The sequence below is a fragment of the Camelina sativa genome, chromosome 4, assembly GCF_030686135.1.
Source record: "Camelina sativa cultivar CO46 ecotype springtype chromosome 4, ASM3068613v1".
NCBI lineage: Eukaryota > Viridiplantae > Streptophyta > Magnoliopsida > Brassicales > Brassicaceae > Camelina > Camelina sativa.
Window position 1 is genome coordinate 24609281 of NC_141883.1, and position 16373 is coordinate 24625653.

The 16373-nt window shown below is 33.8% G+C and overlaps 4 protein-coding genes across 14 annotated transcripts; 2 read left to right on the plus strand and 2 right to left on the minus strand.

The window, feature by feature from the left end:
- Window positions 1-1768: 1768 nt before the first annotated feature.
- On the plus strand, window positions 1769-9258 carry LOC104781509 (staphylococcal-like nuclease CAN1). Of its 5 annotated transcripts, none has more exons than XM_087511510.1 (9): window positions 1769-1801; window positions 7214-7417; window positions 7621-7676; window positions 7790-7904; window positions 7997-8110; window positions 8206-8393; window positions 8502-8558; window positions 8671-8899; window positions 8996-9258. In XM_087511510.1, the coding sequence occupies exons 2-9, from the start codon at window positions 7283-7285 to the stop codon at window positions 9092-9094; spliced, it is 993 nt and encodes a 330-aa protein (XP_087367636.1). In that variant the 5' UTR covers window positions 1769-1801; window positions 7214-7282; the 3' UTR covers window positions 9095-9258. The 5 variants fall into 5 exon arrangements, with proteins under 5 accessions (XP_087367636.1, XP_087367639.1, XP_087367637.1 ...); XM_087511513.1 differs by having other exon boundaries at window positions 1775-1801; window positions 7231-7417; XM_087511511.1 differs by having other exon boundaries at window positions 1776-1793; window positions 7006-7417.
- On the plus strand, window positions 1776-10536 carry LOC104791912 (protein LURP-one-related 14-like). Of its 6 annotated transcripts, none has more exons than XM_087511515.1 (4): window positions 1776-1801; window positions 9479-9841; window positions 9926-10165; window positions 10249-10536. In XM_087511515.1, exons 2-4 carry the CDS (start codon window positions 9587-9589, stop codon window positions 10381-10383), a joined length of 630 nt encoding a protein of 209 aa, XP_087367641.1. In that variant the 5' UTR covers window positions 1776-1801; window positions 9479-9586; the 3' UTR covers window positions 10384-10536. The 6 variants fall into 6 exon arrangements, with proteins under 6 accessions (XP_087367641.1, XP_087367645.1, XP_087367643.1 ...); XM_087511519.1 differs by having other exon boundaries at window positions 10261-10536; XM_087511517.1 differs by having other exon boundaries at window positions 9926-10159.
- Window positions 10537-11119: 583 nt separating this feature from the next.
- LOC104781512 (uncharacterized) lies at window positions 11120-12586 on the minus strand. 2 transcript variants are annotated; one of them, XM_019244813.2, is made up of 4 exons: window positions 12160-12586; window positions 11856-12068; window positions 11457-11744; window positions 11120-11345 (listed from the first exon to the last, which is right to left on the minus strand). In XM_019244813.2, the coding sequence occupies exons 2-3, from the start codon at window positions 11941-11943 to the stop codon at window positions 11476-11478; spliced, it is 357 nt and encodes a 118-aa protein (XP_019100358.2). In that variant the 5' UTR covers window positions 11944-12068; window positions 12160-12586; the 3' UTR covers window positions 11120-11345; window positions 11457-11475. The 2 variants fall into 2 exon arrangements, with proteins under 2 accessions (XP_019100358.2, XP_010504512.2); XM_010506210.3 differs by having other exon boundaries at window positions 11856-12453.
- Window positions 12587-12594: 8 nt separating this feature from the next.
- Window positions 12595-15550, minus strand: LOC104781515 (alpha-soluble NSF attachment protein 2). Its single transcript, XM_010506213.3, has 9 exons — window positions 14942-15550; window positions 14514-14563; window positions 14364-14436; window positions 14192-14271; window positions 13817-13968; window positions 13438-13597; window positions 13302-13349; window positions 13124-13204; window positions 12595-13037 (listed from the first exon to the last, which is right to left on the minus strand). Exons 1-9 carry the CDS (start codon window positions 15084-15086, stop codon window positions 12957-12959), a joined length of 870 nt encoding a protein of 289 aa, XP_010504515.1. The 5' UTR covers window positions 15087-15550; the 3' UTR covers window positions 12595-12956.
- Between the last annotated feature and the right edge of the window lie 823 nt (window positions 15551-16373).

The following is a 16373-nucleotide window of genomic DNA, read 5'->3' on the forward strand; positions in this document are numbered from 1 at the left end:
TTATATATTAATGTTTAAATAATAGTGTTTTTTTGTTTTCACATTTTTCAGCCATGTATACAATAGAATTTCAGAAGAGGGGTCTGCCTCATGCGCACATGATTCTGTTTTTGCACCCAGACAATAAGATGCGTACAACAGACGACATTGATAAATTTATAAGCGCTGAAATTCCTGATAAAGAGGTGGATAAGTATTTATACGAAGTTGTTTCTGATGTGATGATCCATGGTCCGTGTGGTCCTATGAACAGAGATAGTGTTTGCATGCATAATGGGAAATGCACTAAATTCTTCCCAAAACCATTCATGGATAATACTATTGTCGACGATGCTGGTTATCCAATATATAGACGACGAAACAATGGGAGAATTGTGGAAAAAAGGGGTTTTCAATACGATAATAGTTACGTTATTCCCTATAATCGTGATTTGTCCCTCTGTTTTCGTGCTCATATCAATGTTGAGTGGTGCAATCAGACACGTTCAGTAAAGTATTTGTTCAAGTACATCACTAAAGGTCCGGACTATATAAGAGCCAAAGTAGGAGAAGAAGATCAGGAGAATGAAATTAAAAAGTTTTTCAATTGCACGTAACAGTTTATTCAAATTGTCAAACATTCTCATATTTAATTATTTACACTTTTTAAAATTTTAAAAACGTGTCTAACTAATCCGAGATTTTTTAGATACGTATCTGCATGTGATGCTTCTTGGCGAATTTTTGCTTTCCCGATTTGTTATTGTACTACACCAGTAGAAAAACTCCCGTTTCATCTTCCAGGACAAGAATTGGCTATTTACAACGAGGATGATCCAATAGAAGATGTTCTGCACCATACAACAAATAGAACTTCTAAATTTTTGGGCTGGATGGAATGCAGCAAGATTTATCCCCAAGCCAGAGAACTCACATATGCTGAATTTTCATCTAAATTTGTGTGGAATAGGAGAGAAAAACTTTGGAAGCCAAGGTCAGAAAAAACGGAAAAGTTTTGCAATAGGCAGGATTACGTACGTACCGCCTTCTGTAGGATAAGCCTATTACTTGCGAGTTTTGCTTAATAAAATTCCAGGACCAACAAGCTTTGACTATTTAAAAACAGTCAATGGTGTTCTTTATAAGGATTTTCAAGAAGCTTGCTATGCATTGGGATTAATGGATGACGATAAGGAGTACATTGCGGCTATAAATGAAGCAGGTAAATGGTGTTTTGGGGAATTTTTAAGGAAGTTATTTGTGATCCTACTGCATACAAAGAGTTTAACTATTCCTCTTGAAGTTTGGAATAAAACAAAAGACATCTTGTGTGAGAATATTTTGTTTAAAGAAAGGAGAAACAGGAACGATCCAGGTACATCAAAATATTATTTTGTTTATTGAAAATATTTCATTTTTTCGAGAGACAAAATTATAATTAAGTTTTTTATCTTTACTGTGGTAGGTCTACTGTTGACACGGGCTCAGATAGAAAATATATGTTTAACTGAAATAGAACTTATGTTACGATCGAATGGAACATCTCTTACGGCCTTCGAGAAAATGCCTAAACCAGATGATAGTATAATGAACACGGGAGTAAATAGGCTTATCGCAGATGATAGAATATATAAGCCTCATAAACAACAGGAATTGTACGATAAGTTGTTACCTATGCTAACTGATGAGCAGAGACGTGTTTATGAATAAATCATTCACTCTGTGAATCACAACAAAGGTGGTATGTTTTTTGTCCATGGTTTTGGTGGTACTGGGAAAACTTTCATGTGGACTATTGTTGGTGCTGATATAAGGTCTAAAGGTAATATTGTTCTTAATGTTACTTCAAGTGGTATAGCTGCTTTGCTTTTGGAAGGTGGTAGAACGGCTTATTCAAGATTTGGTATTCCAATCAATCTTAATGAATATTTTGTGTGTTTGATAGATGTTGAATCTGATCTTGCTGACTTAATTAGAGAACCAAAGCTCATAATATGGGACGAGGCTCCAATGATGAACAAGCTTTGTTACGAAACTTTAGATAGGAGTTTGCGAGATATCATGAGGTGTGACAAGATTTTTGGAGGTAAAGTTGTTGTGTTAGGAGGTGATTTTAGACAGATACTACCATTTATTACAGAAGGAGGAAGGGTAGCGACAGTTTTAGCATCTATCAACTCATCTGTTCTTTGGAATAGTTGTAAAGTTCTTAAACTTACCGAAAATTTGAGACTTCGCAAGGCACGTAATAGTATGGATGCGGGTGCTCTTGCTACTTTTTCAAAGTGGCTTCTTGATATCGGGGATGGCAAAATCAACGAGTTAGATTGTGGGGATGTGGAGATAGAAATTCCGGATGATTTATTAATTAATACAAGTAGAAATCCTATTGAAGCAATAGTTAAAGAAATCTACGGAGAACATTTTACAAGGAGGACTGATCCAAAATTCTTTAGTGGAAGAGCTATTCTAAGTCCAAGAAATGACGATGTTGATAAGATAAATCAGTTTATGCTTACTAAGCTTCCAGGTATGCAAATTAAATAGGATATGGAGTTTTTTAAAAAAAAAAAAATACTAATATTAAAAACATATCTAAAATTCTGAAATTTTCTTATTTATAGGTGAGGAGAGACGATATCTTAGCTCTGATAGTATTGAAACGTCGGATACAAGCGGACGAGATGATATGATCTACACTCAGGAATTCCTAAACAGTATACAAGTTTTTGGACTGCCAAGTCATGTTTTGACGTTGAGAATAGGAGCACCTATCATGTTGCTAAGGAATATAGATCCTAAGGGAGGTTTGTGTACCAGTACGAGGCTAATTATTACTCAGATGGCCAATCATGTAATCGAAGCAAGAATCGTGACAGGAAAAAAGGTTGGTGATAGAGTACTTATCCCTAGGATGTATGTTAGTCCACCTGATGCAAAGTTTCCCTTTCGTATGAGGCGATGACAGTTTCCTGTTACCGTGACATTTGCAATTACTATAAACAAGAGTCAAGGTCAGATGCTAGAACATGTTGGATTGTTTCTACCGAAACCGGTTTTCACACATGGACAGCTTTATGTTGCCTTCTCACGAGTCACAACCAGAAAATGATTGAAGGTGTTAATTACAGATAAAGATGGGAAATGCCAGAATAAAACACTTAATGGTGCTTTCAAAGAGGTTTTTGAGACTGTATAATTATGGTTTGTAATTAGAACATTGTTTTGGATATTTAGATTTGAACTTTATTTACTCTCTTAAAATAATGAAATTTTAGAGATTTTAAACATTTTAATTATTTATGGTAAAAACATTACATCTTCTATAAGTCAGATATAGACTTTCCCATCGGAGAAAACCATTTTCTAAATTTTACTTATTCTATTTTAATTATAAAAAAAGATAGATACATTGTAAATGGTCTAAGTACATATTATTACAATTTTCACATTATTTATTTTAATTAGTTACAACAATGTTATTTGCAAATATATTGTTTTGTTGAATCATAAAATATATATTTAATTATTAACTCTTAGGTACATTTTAAAAATTATTTCACATCATATCTACTGACTATAAAAACTACCTTTAATCTGTAATTATATTCGTAATAATAAATATTTAAAATGTTGAATATTCAAAAAAGGAAAATTATACGTTAAAACAATTAAGATGCAACGCAGCGTTTAATTCTGACTGTTTGCTGGACGTTATTACTTAAACCATTTGATGGAGCATCAAGGTGAGAGATCAGGAACTCAGACATAAAGAATGGAGGCAGAAATGAAGTAACGGTGGATTAATGAACTTTTTGTAAATGCAAAATTAAAAATAGATTTAAATGTTTGTAGTAATAGGTACAATTTTTGTAGTAACAAGTACAATGGTCTTAAAGAAAGAACATTTATGGGTTGCTTAAAACAAAAATAATGATCTAAACTGGACTTAAATTTAAAAATAGACTATAAAATTCCAATTAAACTTTGAAATTGGATTTAAAATTTCAATCTATATTTTATAAATGTAGAGAATTACTATAAAATTTTTATTATCTATTCATCTTATTATTAAAAAGGTAAAAAAATGTAATAAATATGAAACTTTACAAAAAAAAAAAAAAAAAAAAAAAAAAGTCTTAGCATGTGAACCGCTATAAAAAAAAAGATCAAAGATGTTTTGAAAAATAACCAAAAAAAATGATTCAACAATTTAAATTTGCCATAATTCTCATTATTAATTATTGCTGTAACATATCTCAAATGATAAGATTCTATGAAATTAGGATATAGATTTTCATATAGAAGAAAACCATTTTTGTTATTAGTATCAACAATGTTGTTTGTAAATATATAATTGTTAGCTGTATCATAAATTCTATATATTAACTACCAATTCGCAAACACATTTAAATTCTAAAATTGCATCATATCTATTAACTACAAACTTTGTCTTTGTTCTGTTATTATATCTATAAAAATAACATAAATTAGTAAAAAAAAAAAAAGATGAGACACTAAAACGTTTAATACGCAACGTTTAATCGTGATTGTTTGTATTCTTACAAATCCAGAAGCCCCTTTTCTTCTTCGATAGCAGAGAAGAAACAGTAAAAAAACATAATTTGATAAAATCATGAGAATCGATTACATTTCTGATCTTCATCGGGGAAGAACGAATTGGTGTATCCATGCCAAAGTTTTAAATTCTTGGCATGTCAGGGAATCCATCACAAAACGTATTCTTCTTCTGGTGGACGAAAAGGTTAGAGAAGCTAATCGTATGACAATTCTACTTATATTTGAAATTTTTACAGTGCTTATATATTAGATTACTTACACAATGATTATCAAACTTTGTAGGGTGATACAATTGAGGAGGCTTTTGTGCCAACTACACTTAAAAAGCTGCGGAAGTATATTTACGAAGGTGAATGGTATGATATTAGGTCTTTCAAAATCATCAATCCAACAATCAGGGAAAGGAATACTCATCATCCTTTTCAGATCAAGTTTACGGATGATTCAACCATGACCCTGCTCAAATCAATCAACTCCAAAAATTACTTCCGATTCGAAGATTTGGATGATATATTTCGTGGAAGAATCAATCATCACATCTCTTTCGGTACGTTTTCTATTATTTTTTGTAATTTGTTTAAGTTAGACTACATGAATATGGTTAATGCTATTTTTGTGTTGTGTAATCTAGAAACTTTTTAGGAATTTTGGAACTTTGTGTATTGGTCCCTCTAATAAAAAAGTACAAATTGAACTTTTTGGCAAAATATTTACATGTGAATGTTAAAAAGCTTTGGAGACATTCATTGTAAAGATAATTCCTGTCTTTTTGCCAAAAATAGATGTTTGCGGATGTGTAGTAGCTGTGGAAGACAGAAGAAATCAGGGAAATGGAAATGGTGAAAATGAAGTTATTTTGACACTATTAAATGGCAGGTAAGACACATTTATTCCACTTTTACTGATTCTAAGACTTATAAGTTTGGCTTTATTATAGAATGTAACAAGTATCTTCATCTGTAGGAATGAAACTCCAAAGTGTCGTGCAATAAATTACTATGCTAACCTTTTCATGTCTTCATGGGAGTCATATGGATGTCATCTCACATATCAAACTGAACCGGTGTTTTGTGTACTGCGTTTCTGGAAGGTTGGAGAGTATGAAGGTATGTACTATTAATAACACTTGATAGATTTAACAAATGCTAAAGACTAGGTTGTATACTCATTTACCAAACTTTTAAAACAATTTAAACATCCCTAGGTGAACCATGTATTGTAAACACATTGGCCTCCTCCAAGATCTTTATAAACCCGGAATTTGAAGGACTTGAGCATCACAAGGCTATGTAAGTTTTTAATGTTCATTAATATCAAGTAGTGTACCATGCTAGGGTTTAACTTATGAATGTGTTTTAATATTTGTAGCTCGGAATTTGCTGGACGTATTACATAAATCATATCATGGAGCATCAAGGTTAATCTTCAGGGGCTTAAGCTTTAGGCACATTAGTTTGAAAACGTTTTTTTGTATATGCAAACTTTAAATTTTTTTTAATGTTTGTATGAACAAGTACTAGAAACCCTTTTATGGGTTGCTTTCCTAAATTATCTCAATCGTCTTCACGAAATTATGAAATATTTTGGCCCAAATCATTATTCAACCTAATTTAAATTATCCATAACAAATGTATTGGGCTCATTAAATATTTAAAAATTTGCAAATGGGCTTCAAAATCTTAATTAAAAGTTTACATATATATATTATAGACAATTATAATAAACATCTTATTAACTATTATTATTTATTTGTCCATAAAATTTAAAGTTTTAGATACAAAATTAATTACAAATTTTCAACATTATAAAAAATAACAAAACTTTACTTTAAAAATTTGGACATTTAATTTAGATTTTTTTTCTATTTAATTCTGACCTGCACATGCGTGCGGGTAACTCTCCTAGTATATATATATATATATATATATATATATATATATATATATATATATATATATATATATATATGCCTTTGTTAAGAAGCAAAGACTTTCACATTGACATGCGGCTATGTCCGATATAGTGGTGGACGTAGATTAATTGTTTATTATAATCCCATTTTCTCAATTTTAATTAAGCAAAACATATGTTCACCCCATATATTATGGATCCACAATATCAAATAGAATTCGAATCTTTCATAATTTTTTTTAAGGAATCATGAGCACAAAGGTTGGTTATCCTGAATAATCCTTAATTAGTTACTTTGTAATAACACAAACTATACCAATAACAAGAATTCTAGCTGTAAAAAAAAATAACAAGAATTCTCATAAATTACGCAGAGGAAAAAAAAAGAATACTGTAAATTGAAGAAGTAGGATGTAGAAGCCAAAAAATTCCGCGTTATAATAATTTGTGGTAATCGCATCGCCATATATAGGAGATATTTTGAGCAGTAGGAAAGCTAAATGAGTCGTTAAGATTGCTTAAACCCCAAGCTAGTGACTTGTGTGAGTTTAACAAAAAAAAAAAAGTCTTCAAATCCAATGGAATCTGATTACGACAAGGCACCTAATACTTTCATTAAAAAAAAAAAGGAAAAAAAATACAATTAATTCATAAAACTAGCTTCTTATCCAATAACAAAATGCCACGTATGATTTCGCTTGTCTGATAAACAATCTCTCTGCTCCATATAACTGAATCAAAGACTTTCCTACGGGAAAGATCAAAATTTTTTTTTGTTTTTTTCCTTTTTCTTGAAGATCAAATCTAAGAGATGGGTAACGCGATTAGGTTGCTCCGGAAATGTTTAAATCCCACGACGGACAATAAGCCTCACGGCGGCTCCGCCTCTTCCGCCGGCGTTTCAGCTCTTTCCCATGATCTCTTTAACTTCGAAACCACTTCTCAGGTCTCTCTCTCTCTCTCTCTTCATTGCTATTTCTCCTAAATTTTCGTTTTTTTTCTTCTCCAGCTTACTCGTCTTTGATCTGTTATTTAGCTCTGTTTTAAAACTCACTTCTAAGCTCTGAATTGTGTAAACCATAGATTCATTCACAATTATGTTTTAGAGATTGATCATATATAATCTTAAGATTCATTATATTATTCTAGATTCCTGAAAAGCTTGGGAGTTACGTTGTGTCTTCTACAAAGGCTCAAGCAAACTGGTAAATAAACAATACACAGATCATCCTCAAGATCTTTCTCTCTTGTGGTTCTGAAGATTAATTTGATGTTTTCACATTGTTTTACTATTTGTCTTTTTCTTCCAAAACAAAAGGTATAGAAAAATACTTGACGCATGGAAGCAAGCTAAGCCTCGGCCTAAAACTGCTGAGGAAGCCTCTAGGCTTGTTATCGCTACTCTAAAGAACCATCAAAAAGCAGATGTTGAGGTACTAACAATTTACTAATTTCAAGCTGCGGATTATGTTAGCGAGTTTGGATAACATTATTGATATGGTTCATTTGTTAATGCCATTGACAGGGATTTTTGTCTTTCTATGGGCTTCCTTCACCTCACAATCTGGTTGAGGTCCCTACTCATGAATCTCCTGTGTCTTTACCTAAAGGAGTTCGGTTTGAGCTCAATACGCTTCCGGTTAGAGAAAACTTTATATGAATCTTTAAAAGGTTTTGGTAATATATATGATCATAATGTTGGTGCTGATCAAGAAATTGTCTAACTGAAATTAGGTGGATACTAAATCTGTGGCAGATGGAGATACCGTTACTGTGTATGTTAGTAGCAAAGACCCGCTTGTGTCATCCTCTGTTCCTAAGGATGTGAGTATTGCAGCGGTTAAAAGAGCCAAAGCGCGTGAGAAGAGGAATTATACTGAAGCAGATGCACTTCACAAGAAGATCATATCTTCTGGTTACAGGTTTGTCTTTTTGATATGTACTTACACAAGAATATCATAGAGTCAAATCAAAATTGAGCTATGTTAGTCATAATACTTCTGAACCTTTTTTTTTTATCTTGTGCTTAGGATGATAAGTTTTCAAAATGAGGAAGTGCTTGCTAAAAAGTTCAGAATTAGACTAAGGTAAAAACACTCTTCCATTCATGAGATAAACTCATTTTAATTAAGGTCTTTTTAATCAAAACATGTATATATATGGAGTTTTAAGAACAAACTGGGAATGAAAACAAAACAGCGGAATAGATTCACCGGAGAGCAAAATGCCTTATGGTAAAGAGGCGCATGATGAGCTACTCAAGATGGTTGAAGGGAAATGCTTGAAAGTATTAGTTTATACAGAGGATCGCTATGGAAGATGTGTAGGAGATATATACTGCAATGGAAAATTTGTACAGGAAGTAATGCTTAAAAAAGGTCTTGCTTGGCATTATGTAGCCTATGACAAGCGTGCAGAGCTTGCAAAGGTAAGACAACTGTAAACCTTTGTGCATCACATTAACGAGCTTCTTGGATTAGTCTTTGAGATGTTTAATGGTTTTTTTGTGTGTGTTTGTTTTCAGTGGGAAAACGAGGCTAGGCAAAAGAGAATTGGCTTGTGGGCATCTTCTAATCCAGAGAAGCCATGGGAGTGGAGAAAGAACAAACGTGGAGGCAATTAATGATATATACACCTTCTATGTTTAGTTTGATATACAAAACAGAACAAAGAAATACAATATTATTTGATTATGATTATTGTGAATTAAAGAACCTGTGATTTGTTGTTGTAATTGTAAGAGCACTCTGTAAATGTATTATGTATTGATAAGTATTTTTTTGGCAATAGAGCATCTCTCTTTGTACCTTGAAACAGAAGTTACGTACTCTTAGTTGTTTTGTTTCTAAATATAAGGGGACATAGTTTATTTTTGGGGTTTAACCATCTATGGTTGAGAATAAAAGTCTGATTCATAACCAGAGAAGTCATGAAAAAAAAAAAAAAACAATCTTGCAATTTCAAATTTATTTTTAGTTGATATATAGTTTCACGAAAATGTGAAAAGGTGTTTTGATAATTCTTCATCATTAGGAGGATTATAAAGGGCTCTAAAGCAAGAGCCTTTAATAATCTTTTGCAATCTTCTTCTTCTTGTTCTTGATATTATTAAAAAATGCCAAAGAATAAGAAAACAGAATGGCAAGTAGGAGATCCCGCGATAAGCGTAGTGAGCGATCAGTTCTGTAATCCATACCCAATGGATCTATTGGTAAAGAGGAAAGTTCAGAATTTCTCTAAAGATCATTACGAAGTGTTTGATCCAAGCGGTAATCTGCTCCTACAAATTGATGGACAAGCATGGGGGTTTAACCGTAAAAGAATTATGCGTGATCCAGCCGGTTTCACAATCCTCACAATGCGCCAAAAGGTTACCAAAACATTTAAATCTTTCAACAACAAATAAATAAATAAGAGAAAGACTCTTTTTTTGAAATTGTGCATGTGTGTTTAGGGACTTGCGTTGAAGAACAAGTGGGAAGTGCATGGAGGAGAGAGCAAAGAGAGAGAAGACTTGCTCTTCACGGTACAACAATCTCAAGCGGTTTCATTGAAAACATCTGTGGATATTTTCTTGCCTGAGAACAACAATGTCAAGAAGACGTCAAACACTTGTGATTTTCATGCTTCAGGAGGATACTCCAATATCTCATTCAAAGTTTTCAAATCGGATGCTCTCATCGCGGGGGTAGGGGTAAAAGTTAAAAACCCCGTACTTATCAATAATCTTGGCAATTTTTATACATTGGTGAAGAATTGAAAATCCTTATATTGCAGGTGACACATAAGTTTACATGGGGAAGTTTCTGCAAAGGGAAATATAATTTCAAGGTGAGAGTAAATCCAGAGGTTGATTATGCTTTTATCATTGCTTTGCTTGTTATGGTCGATGACAACGAGAATTGGTGTTAGTATATATATTGTATGTCCTCAATCTCTTTGCTTAGTGGTTCCTTTCACAATCTATGTGGTGTGTAATGATAACGTGTTCATTTTTCAAGACATATATATGTATTGTATGTATGTAAAGAATATTTTTATTCCATGTTATGTGGAATCTTAAAACGTGCAGTCAGAGATAGAGCAATAAACATAAATTTGAACTTAAAAACACGAGAGGGATAACTTAACTTAACTAGCTAGCTAGGGACACATTACACAATACAAGCAAGCTTATTGGCAGTGTCATGACGGATTTGCTCTATTCTTTGATGTTAGATATTTGAGTAATCGCTAAAAATATCTAACACCAAAGAAAGGTTTCATGTAACCTTCCTTCTTGCTAGTCCGATTGATTATTATTTCGGTTCAATTTGAAATTCTTTCATTTTCCCAAACCGACCAACCTGAAATACCAAATTTCTGAACCAAACCGAACCGAACAGTCCTACTAATTGGCGGCACATCTTAGCAAAGTAGTGTAAATTTCCAAACCAAAATTTTACCAAGTCCCCCATATATATCGACTAGCACACATAAATAAAATAGTATCAATGATCAAAACTATTTGACCATGAATACAACAATTCAATAATGTCTTTCTCTGAGCTTATAGGTATATTTATACCTGTAGTAGTGTAGTGGCATAGGATGTAGCGTAATAAATATGTGCTCATATGAATATGAATGAGCTGTGTAAATAAGCAAATTGGCGCAAGCTAATTAAAATAACATTAATTCAAAAGATTACTATAAACACAAAGCAATATCCACGAGACAGAGAGGAATCACTTAACTACTAGGGGCATATTGTTCAAACAAGTGTAACTAAAATTAAAAATAGAAAAAACATTCTGTTCCTGGCCTAGTGTTCTTTAATAGCCGTCTTCTTCCTTGTACGAGACAGAGTCGCCAGAAACTTGCCGGAGAGTTTGCTGGTAAACAGGGCAAACAAAAAACAGTAAAATTAGGTTTGCTGATGATAAGATATAAGAGAGGCATCATATATAAAACTGATTGCTAAAATGGTAAATGTTACTACTTACTTGATCCGACGTTTCTTCTTCAGCTGATTCCATTTGGCACATCGCGGACAAAAGTTGCTTCCGGTTTTGTTGATAGGATTCCCTCCAGTTGATAGGCTGATGCGTTTCGAGGGTGAGACAGGAGGATATTGTTGTCTCTTTTCCTCAAAAGCACCAATGCTTCTACGATTCCTTCATCTTGGGAGATGTCGTCGTCGGAGATGATCAACAAATTTGTTGGATCATTCATATGAGTGATTCCCCAGATGTAGATATCTTTAAACATGGAAATCAGTTTTGACCTGGAATCTGGAAAAAAAAAAAATTTAATTGAAATACTTAATTGAACGAATACGACGACGGGGTTTGGTTTGGTTTTCAAATTTTAAAAAAGGAAAGAAGTCATTTGCTGAGAGAAACCTGGCTGGATAAGCTTGATGCCGGCAGATTCAAACTCTTCTTCTTCATTGATCTGCTCCACGCTAGAACTAGAGGAATAAGCAACCATCGAAACGTTACCAGTGTAACCATTATTCTTGAGAGCTAATTTGATAATATCAGAGATCGACGCAGGTGTTTGATCACTAGGGATTGGGCAATCATCCAGGTCCCACAAGACTCCTGTCTCAGCTTCTGAGAGAGGAATGAAGAAACATCAAAAAACCCACTAGTTTATTACGACAAATCGATCAGAATCATCAGATGACAGAGATACATAGCTTACTGGAGAATCATCAGATAACCAGGAAGACATGGTTTGAGCGGAGGACGACATAGCTTAAAGGGTTAGAGATGTGGCTGCGGCTGCGGCTGCGGATTTAAGAAAGCCTTCTTCTGGTTCTGGGTTTTGTTTTATCGGGACGGACTCTCTCTCTCTCTCTCGGCGCTTTGAGCCATCTACATTGACCAAAATATCCCCTCTCTATTTCGACTTGTTCAAATTCAAGGGAACATCCGTAAGGGTATTAAGGTCAATTTAATTTATCTTGATCTTTCCTCGTTGTTCAGCTGGAGCTTCATTTTTCTTTGTTCTTTGTTCAAGGGAATTCATTGTTCTTCATTTTTGAGTTCTCTGTATTATGTATGTACTTCTTTCTATTCCAATTGTTTTTTTCCTTTTTTTTTCTTTTTTTTTTTGTGCAGTTGAAGATAAGAGCAATAAGAAGACAACCCACAATTTTATTAGATGTAAACGTAACAATTACGAAGACCTAAAACCTCTCTCGATTCATCAAACCTTTGAAAGAAGGAGAATCTCTTTAACCAAAATTAAAAAAAAAAAAAAAACTTCAACAGACTTGAGTAGTTCCCATAAATGAAAGTGATGAGACAGAGAGAACAAATGTAGACGTTCAATACCAAACAACAAGCCCCAATTTTTGACCAAACCTCTTAAGAAACCTTTAAAACTCAAACCAGACAGACACAATCAAATCAAAGAAGTGTCGGATATAAAGTATCGATCATAGAGATCATACAAACCGGGAAACCTCTAAAACGCAACGCACTGGATAAAGATGTTTAAGTAAGGTCATCCTCCTCCAGCTCCTTGGCCTTGAGCTTCTCCTTCACCCTCAACAACATGGTTGTCTTCCATGAATCCTGCATTGATACCAGTTCCATGATCAAGAACCAGACATAGTTAAAAAGATTATCACATTCAATAGTACGTGGTTTACTGCCTTTACCAGCGGAGTCATGCTATCAAATTCCTTGACAACGTCTGTGAACTTTGCGATGTCTTCTTCATCGATAGCAGAAGCAAGGTCCTATTCATGTGAATAAATGTACAAAACTTATCATACTTCATGTAAGCTACTCCACTATCTCTCTTTTTTATAAAAAAAAACAATGTTTAAACTTTACCGCTAAAAACTTGCATTCCCGTGTTCCTGAAAAAGTCGGATCCAGATCCTGCAAGGAAAGCAGAAGTTAGAAAACATGTCATAGTTACTCAACAGAATGCTGATGTTACGGGTGTTTGCTGTGGAAGAAGAAAAACCTGATATTTCTCCAGCGCATTAGTGATGGAAACAACATCGGCTTTGCATAAGTGACACATGCCAGCAGTGAGAAGATAGCCCTTGACCGAATACTTAAGCAAGTTATTGTTAAGTGAATGGCGTGCTATTTCTTCATAAATCGTGATTGCCTTCTCATATCTATTAAAGATACAACAAGCACACTATCAATCAATCCGTCCCAAAGTAGAGAAAACGCAATAACTGCTGTTCATGCATATAGAACACCACGATTCCAAACAATGTCGAGTTTGTGGATTGACAATTCGATTTTAACAGGGTTTCGTCTGATTACTGTAAGCACTTCAATACCAAGGATAGGAAAGCAAAGAAAAATAGCGTGAGGTGCCAAAATCTTACTGCTCCAGCTGGGCAGCATATTGTGCAACCTTTAGATTGCACTGGTTTGCAGAAGTGGTCACTTCTTCATTTTGAAAGAATTCAGCTGCCTTTTCAAAGTAAGCAATAGCCTGCTCTAACTTCTGATCAGATTCATAATACTCAGCAATTTCCTGTCAAAAGTAAAACAAAAAAAACCTTTAATGTACCTATTAGTACAACTACAGAAAGTCAGTACCAAGCTTACTATAGTGTATAAAAAAAGAAACAAAACATGCATAAGGAAACAGGAACCATGGAGGAAATACTGAACAAGTGCCCCAACAAAAATATCTTCTCAGTATCCTTACTAAAAGTGTACATATCTTATTAATGCTCAAAAGAGACACATGATACCTTGTAATATCTTGCAGCCATGTTGAGTCTCCCTATCTCACAAAATATATTCACTGCTCGTTCTAGGCAAGATGCAGCCTCTGCATATAAAGGTCATGGTAATATTAGGACGCATGATAATCACTCGTGTATTACAGAGATGTCAAAATTACAAAAGTGGCTTTATACATACCATTTGTGTCAACTTTCTTGTAGCATTTAGCAGCCTCAGCATAAGCGTTAGCAGCATCGTGTTTGCTGTCTGACTGTAGATGCAGATCAATGTTATTAAATAATCCACACATTCTTTCAGTTATCACATATGTGTTGCCAAAGAATTTACCTTTAAGTGACAGTCAGCAAGTTTTAGATAAGCTTTTCCAGCTTGATCCCCTGAAAAAAAAAAAAACAAATCACATATCAAACACATACGCAAGGATAATTGAACATTCATTAGAAGGAAAAAAACATGATTCCTATATATTAAAAACTCAACCAAACAGAACAATCTGAAGATTGAATATCGAATTTTCAATTCTCGTATGCAATTACCAATTACAAATTTCTCACAGATCATAAAAGACCTAATATAAACCTAGATACTAACTCTTATCTCTCACATGACAATATAGACGAATCAACGCAACTGATAAAACCTAAGATCAAACGTCCTCAATTTTTCAACTTTTCTTCCTCATCATCCATAAACAAAACAAAACCCACGACACCAATTCAGATGAAAACAATAATCAAACAGAAATTGGAAATTACATGATTTGGCGAGTTTATAGGAATTAGCAGCTTTTTCGAGCAGATCAGCAGCATCCTCATACTTAGATCCAAATATTCCCCATCCGTTGAGCTTCTTCTCAGCTTTCTTCTCGAATTCCTCCGCTCTCACCAAATGATCTCCCATTCTTTGTTTTGTTTCCTCACCAAACTCTTGACTCGGAAAAATTTCACTCCGGTTCACCTCCGATCGTGTACTCCTTTACCTCTCCAGACTCCGATTGGTTTCTTATTTCTTCCTCGAGAGAGAGATTGCTTTGATGGATTCGCTGCGGCAGCGATTAGAGAGATATGAGAATCGATCGAGAGCGAAAAATCAGACACGCTTCGGTAGGGGAAAAAAGATTTTTCAACCGATTCAGATGGGCCGAAATCGGCTTTCAAATATGGGCTTTGTTTTTTTTAAACCCCAATTAGCCCAATCGGTTGTTTATCTAATTACGGTTAGTAACGTTGTTTAGCTCGAAGGATTATAATAACAGCTGATGTTAGGATTTTAATTATTTATATAGAAATAGAGCGCATTGTATTTTATTTTGGTGCGTTAAATTGGAAATATACAGAAACCTTCCATGCAAAAAAGAGTTAACTGAACATGTATAATATAATAAGTTGGAAAATATATAAAACGTTTTTTTTTTTTTTTGTATACTTTCTACTTAATGAACCAGATGCAATCATGTATTCTGTTTACTTACGAAATTAAAAACAATGTCAAGTGAAACCAGCCTAACAATAGCCATATTATAGAAACAACTTCGATAAAATATGAACTGACTAAACTTTGGTACTCTGCGTTACAGATCGGAGATCACATAAAATGATAGTAGAAAAAGAAAATTTAGTAGTACTATTTTGTTTTTAGTGTATCACGTTTTGAATTCGACATTCGTTGTCCTTTCGTTTTCATTCGATGAAAAGTGTCGAAGAGACTGTGTTCTAAAGTTTAATTATTATACGTGACGTGAGCCATCTTTGAGGCCGCCAATGATTATAGTGTAAATCATTATATCAACGAGACTTTTAAAAAACATTTGTTTTCGAGTACACTAGTATATACTTTAATTAAAAAATATATACTACTATATAAACTGAGAGAAAATGAGACCAGAAACGGTTGTTGATTGATGTGTTGGCAGTGGACTGCATTGATACAGCTCATTCGCAGATAAATTCAGAAGAGAAGTTTGATTTGTTTGTTTAGACTTAACGTTTGCTTTAGTTATTATTGTTAGTATGCCTCTGTTCTTAGCTATTGGATTCGTTCTCTTTCGATTTCGGTTTGTAACTTTTCTTCTAGTTGTTAGTTGTTTCCAGAGACTTATACTTTGTTCGCGGCTTAAACTCCCTCTTTTGGGCTTAAGACTCCGAGGATATCTCTGTTTTCCGCCGGCTTATATATTTCACAATGTAA

What these genes read in the sequence shown, in the direction of transcription:
- LOC104791912 (XM_087511515.1), top strand. Translation starts at nt 9,587, where the DNA reads ATGCCAAAGAATAAGAAAACAGAATGGCAAGTAGGAGATCCCGCGATA. An exon ending in TCCTCACAATGCGCCAAAAG is followed by an intron (nt 9,842 to 9,925) that starts GTTACCAAAACA and finishes ATGTGTGTTTAG; the next exon opens with GGACTTGCGTTGAAGAACAA. An exon ending in CTCTCATCGCGGGGGTAGGG is followed by an intron (nt 10,166 to 10,248) that starts GTAAAAGTTAAA and finishes CTTATATTGCAG; the next exon opens with GTGACACATAAGTTTACATG.
- LOC104781509 (XM_087511510.1), top strand. Translation starts at nt 7,283, where the DNA reads ATGGGTAACGCGATTAGGTTGCTCCGGAAATGTTTAAATCCCACGACG. An exon ending in ACAAAGGCTCAAGCAAACTG is followed by an intron (nt 7,677 to 7,789) that starts GTAAATAAACAA and finishes CCAAAACAAAAG; the next exon opens with GTATAGAAAAATACTTGACG. An exon ending in AGCGTGCAGAGCTTGCAAAG is followed by an intron (nt 8,900 to 8,995) that starts GTAAGACAACTG and finishes GTTTGTTTTCAG; the next exon opens with TGGGAAAACGAGGCTAGGCA.
- LOC104781515 (XM_010506213.3), bottom strand. Translation starts at nt 15,086, where the DNA reads ATGGGAGATCATTTGGTGAGAGCGGAGGAATTCGAGAAGAAAGCTGAG. An exon ending in CAAGAAAGTTGACACAAATG is followed by an intron (nt 14,272 to 14,363) that starts GTATGTATAAAG and finishes CTTTATATGCAG; the next exon opens with AGGCTGCATCTTGCCTAGAA. An exon ending in TTGATAGCATGACTCCGCTG is followed by an intron (nt 13,038 to 13,123) that starts GTAAAGGCAGTA and finishes GTATCAATGCAG; the next exon opens with GATTCATGGAAGACAACCAT.
- LOC104781512 (XM_019244813.2), bottom strand. Translation starts at nt 11,943, where the DNA reads ATGGTTGCTTATTCCTCTAGTTCTAGCGTGGAGCAGATCAATGAAGAA. An exon ending in CATCAAGCTTATCCAGCCAG is followed by an intron (nt 11,745 to 11,855) that starts GTTTCTCTCAGC and finishes TTTTTTTTCCAG; the next exon opens with ATTCCAGGTCAAAACTGATT.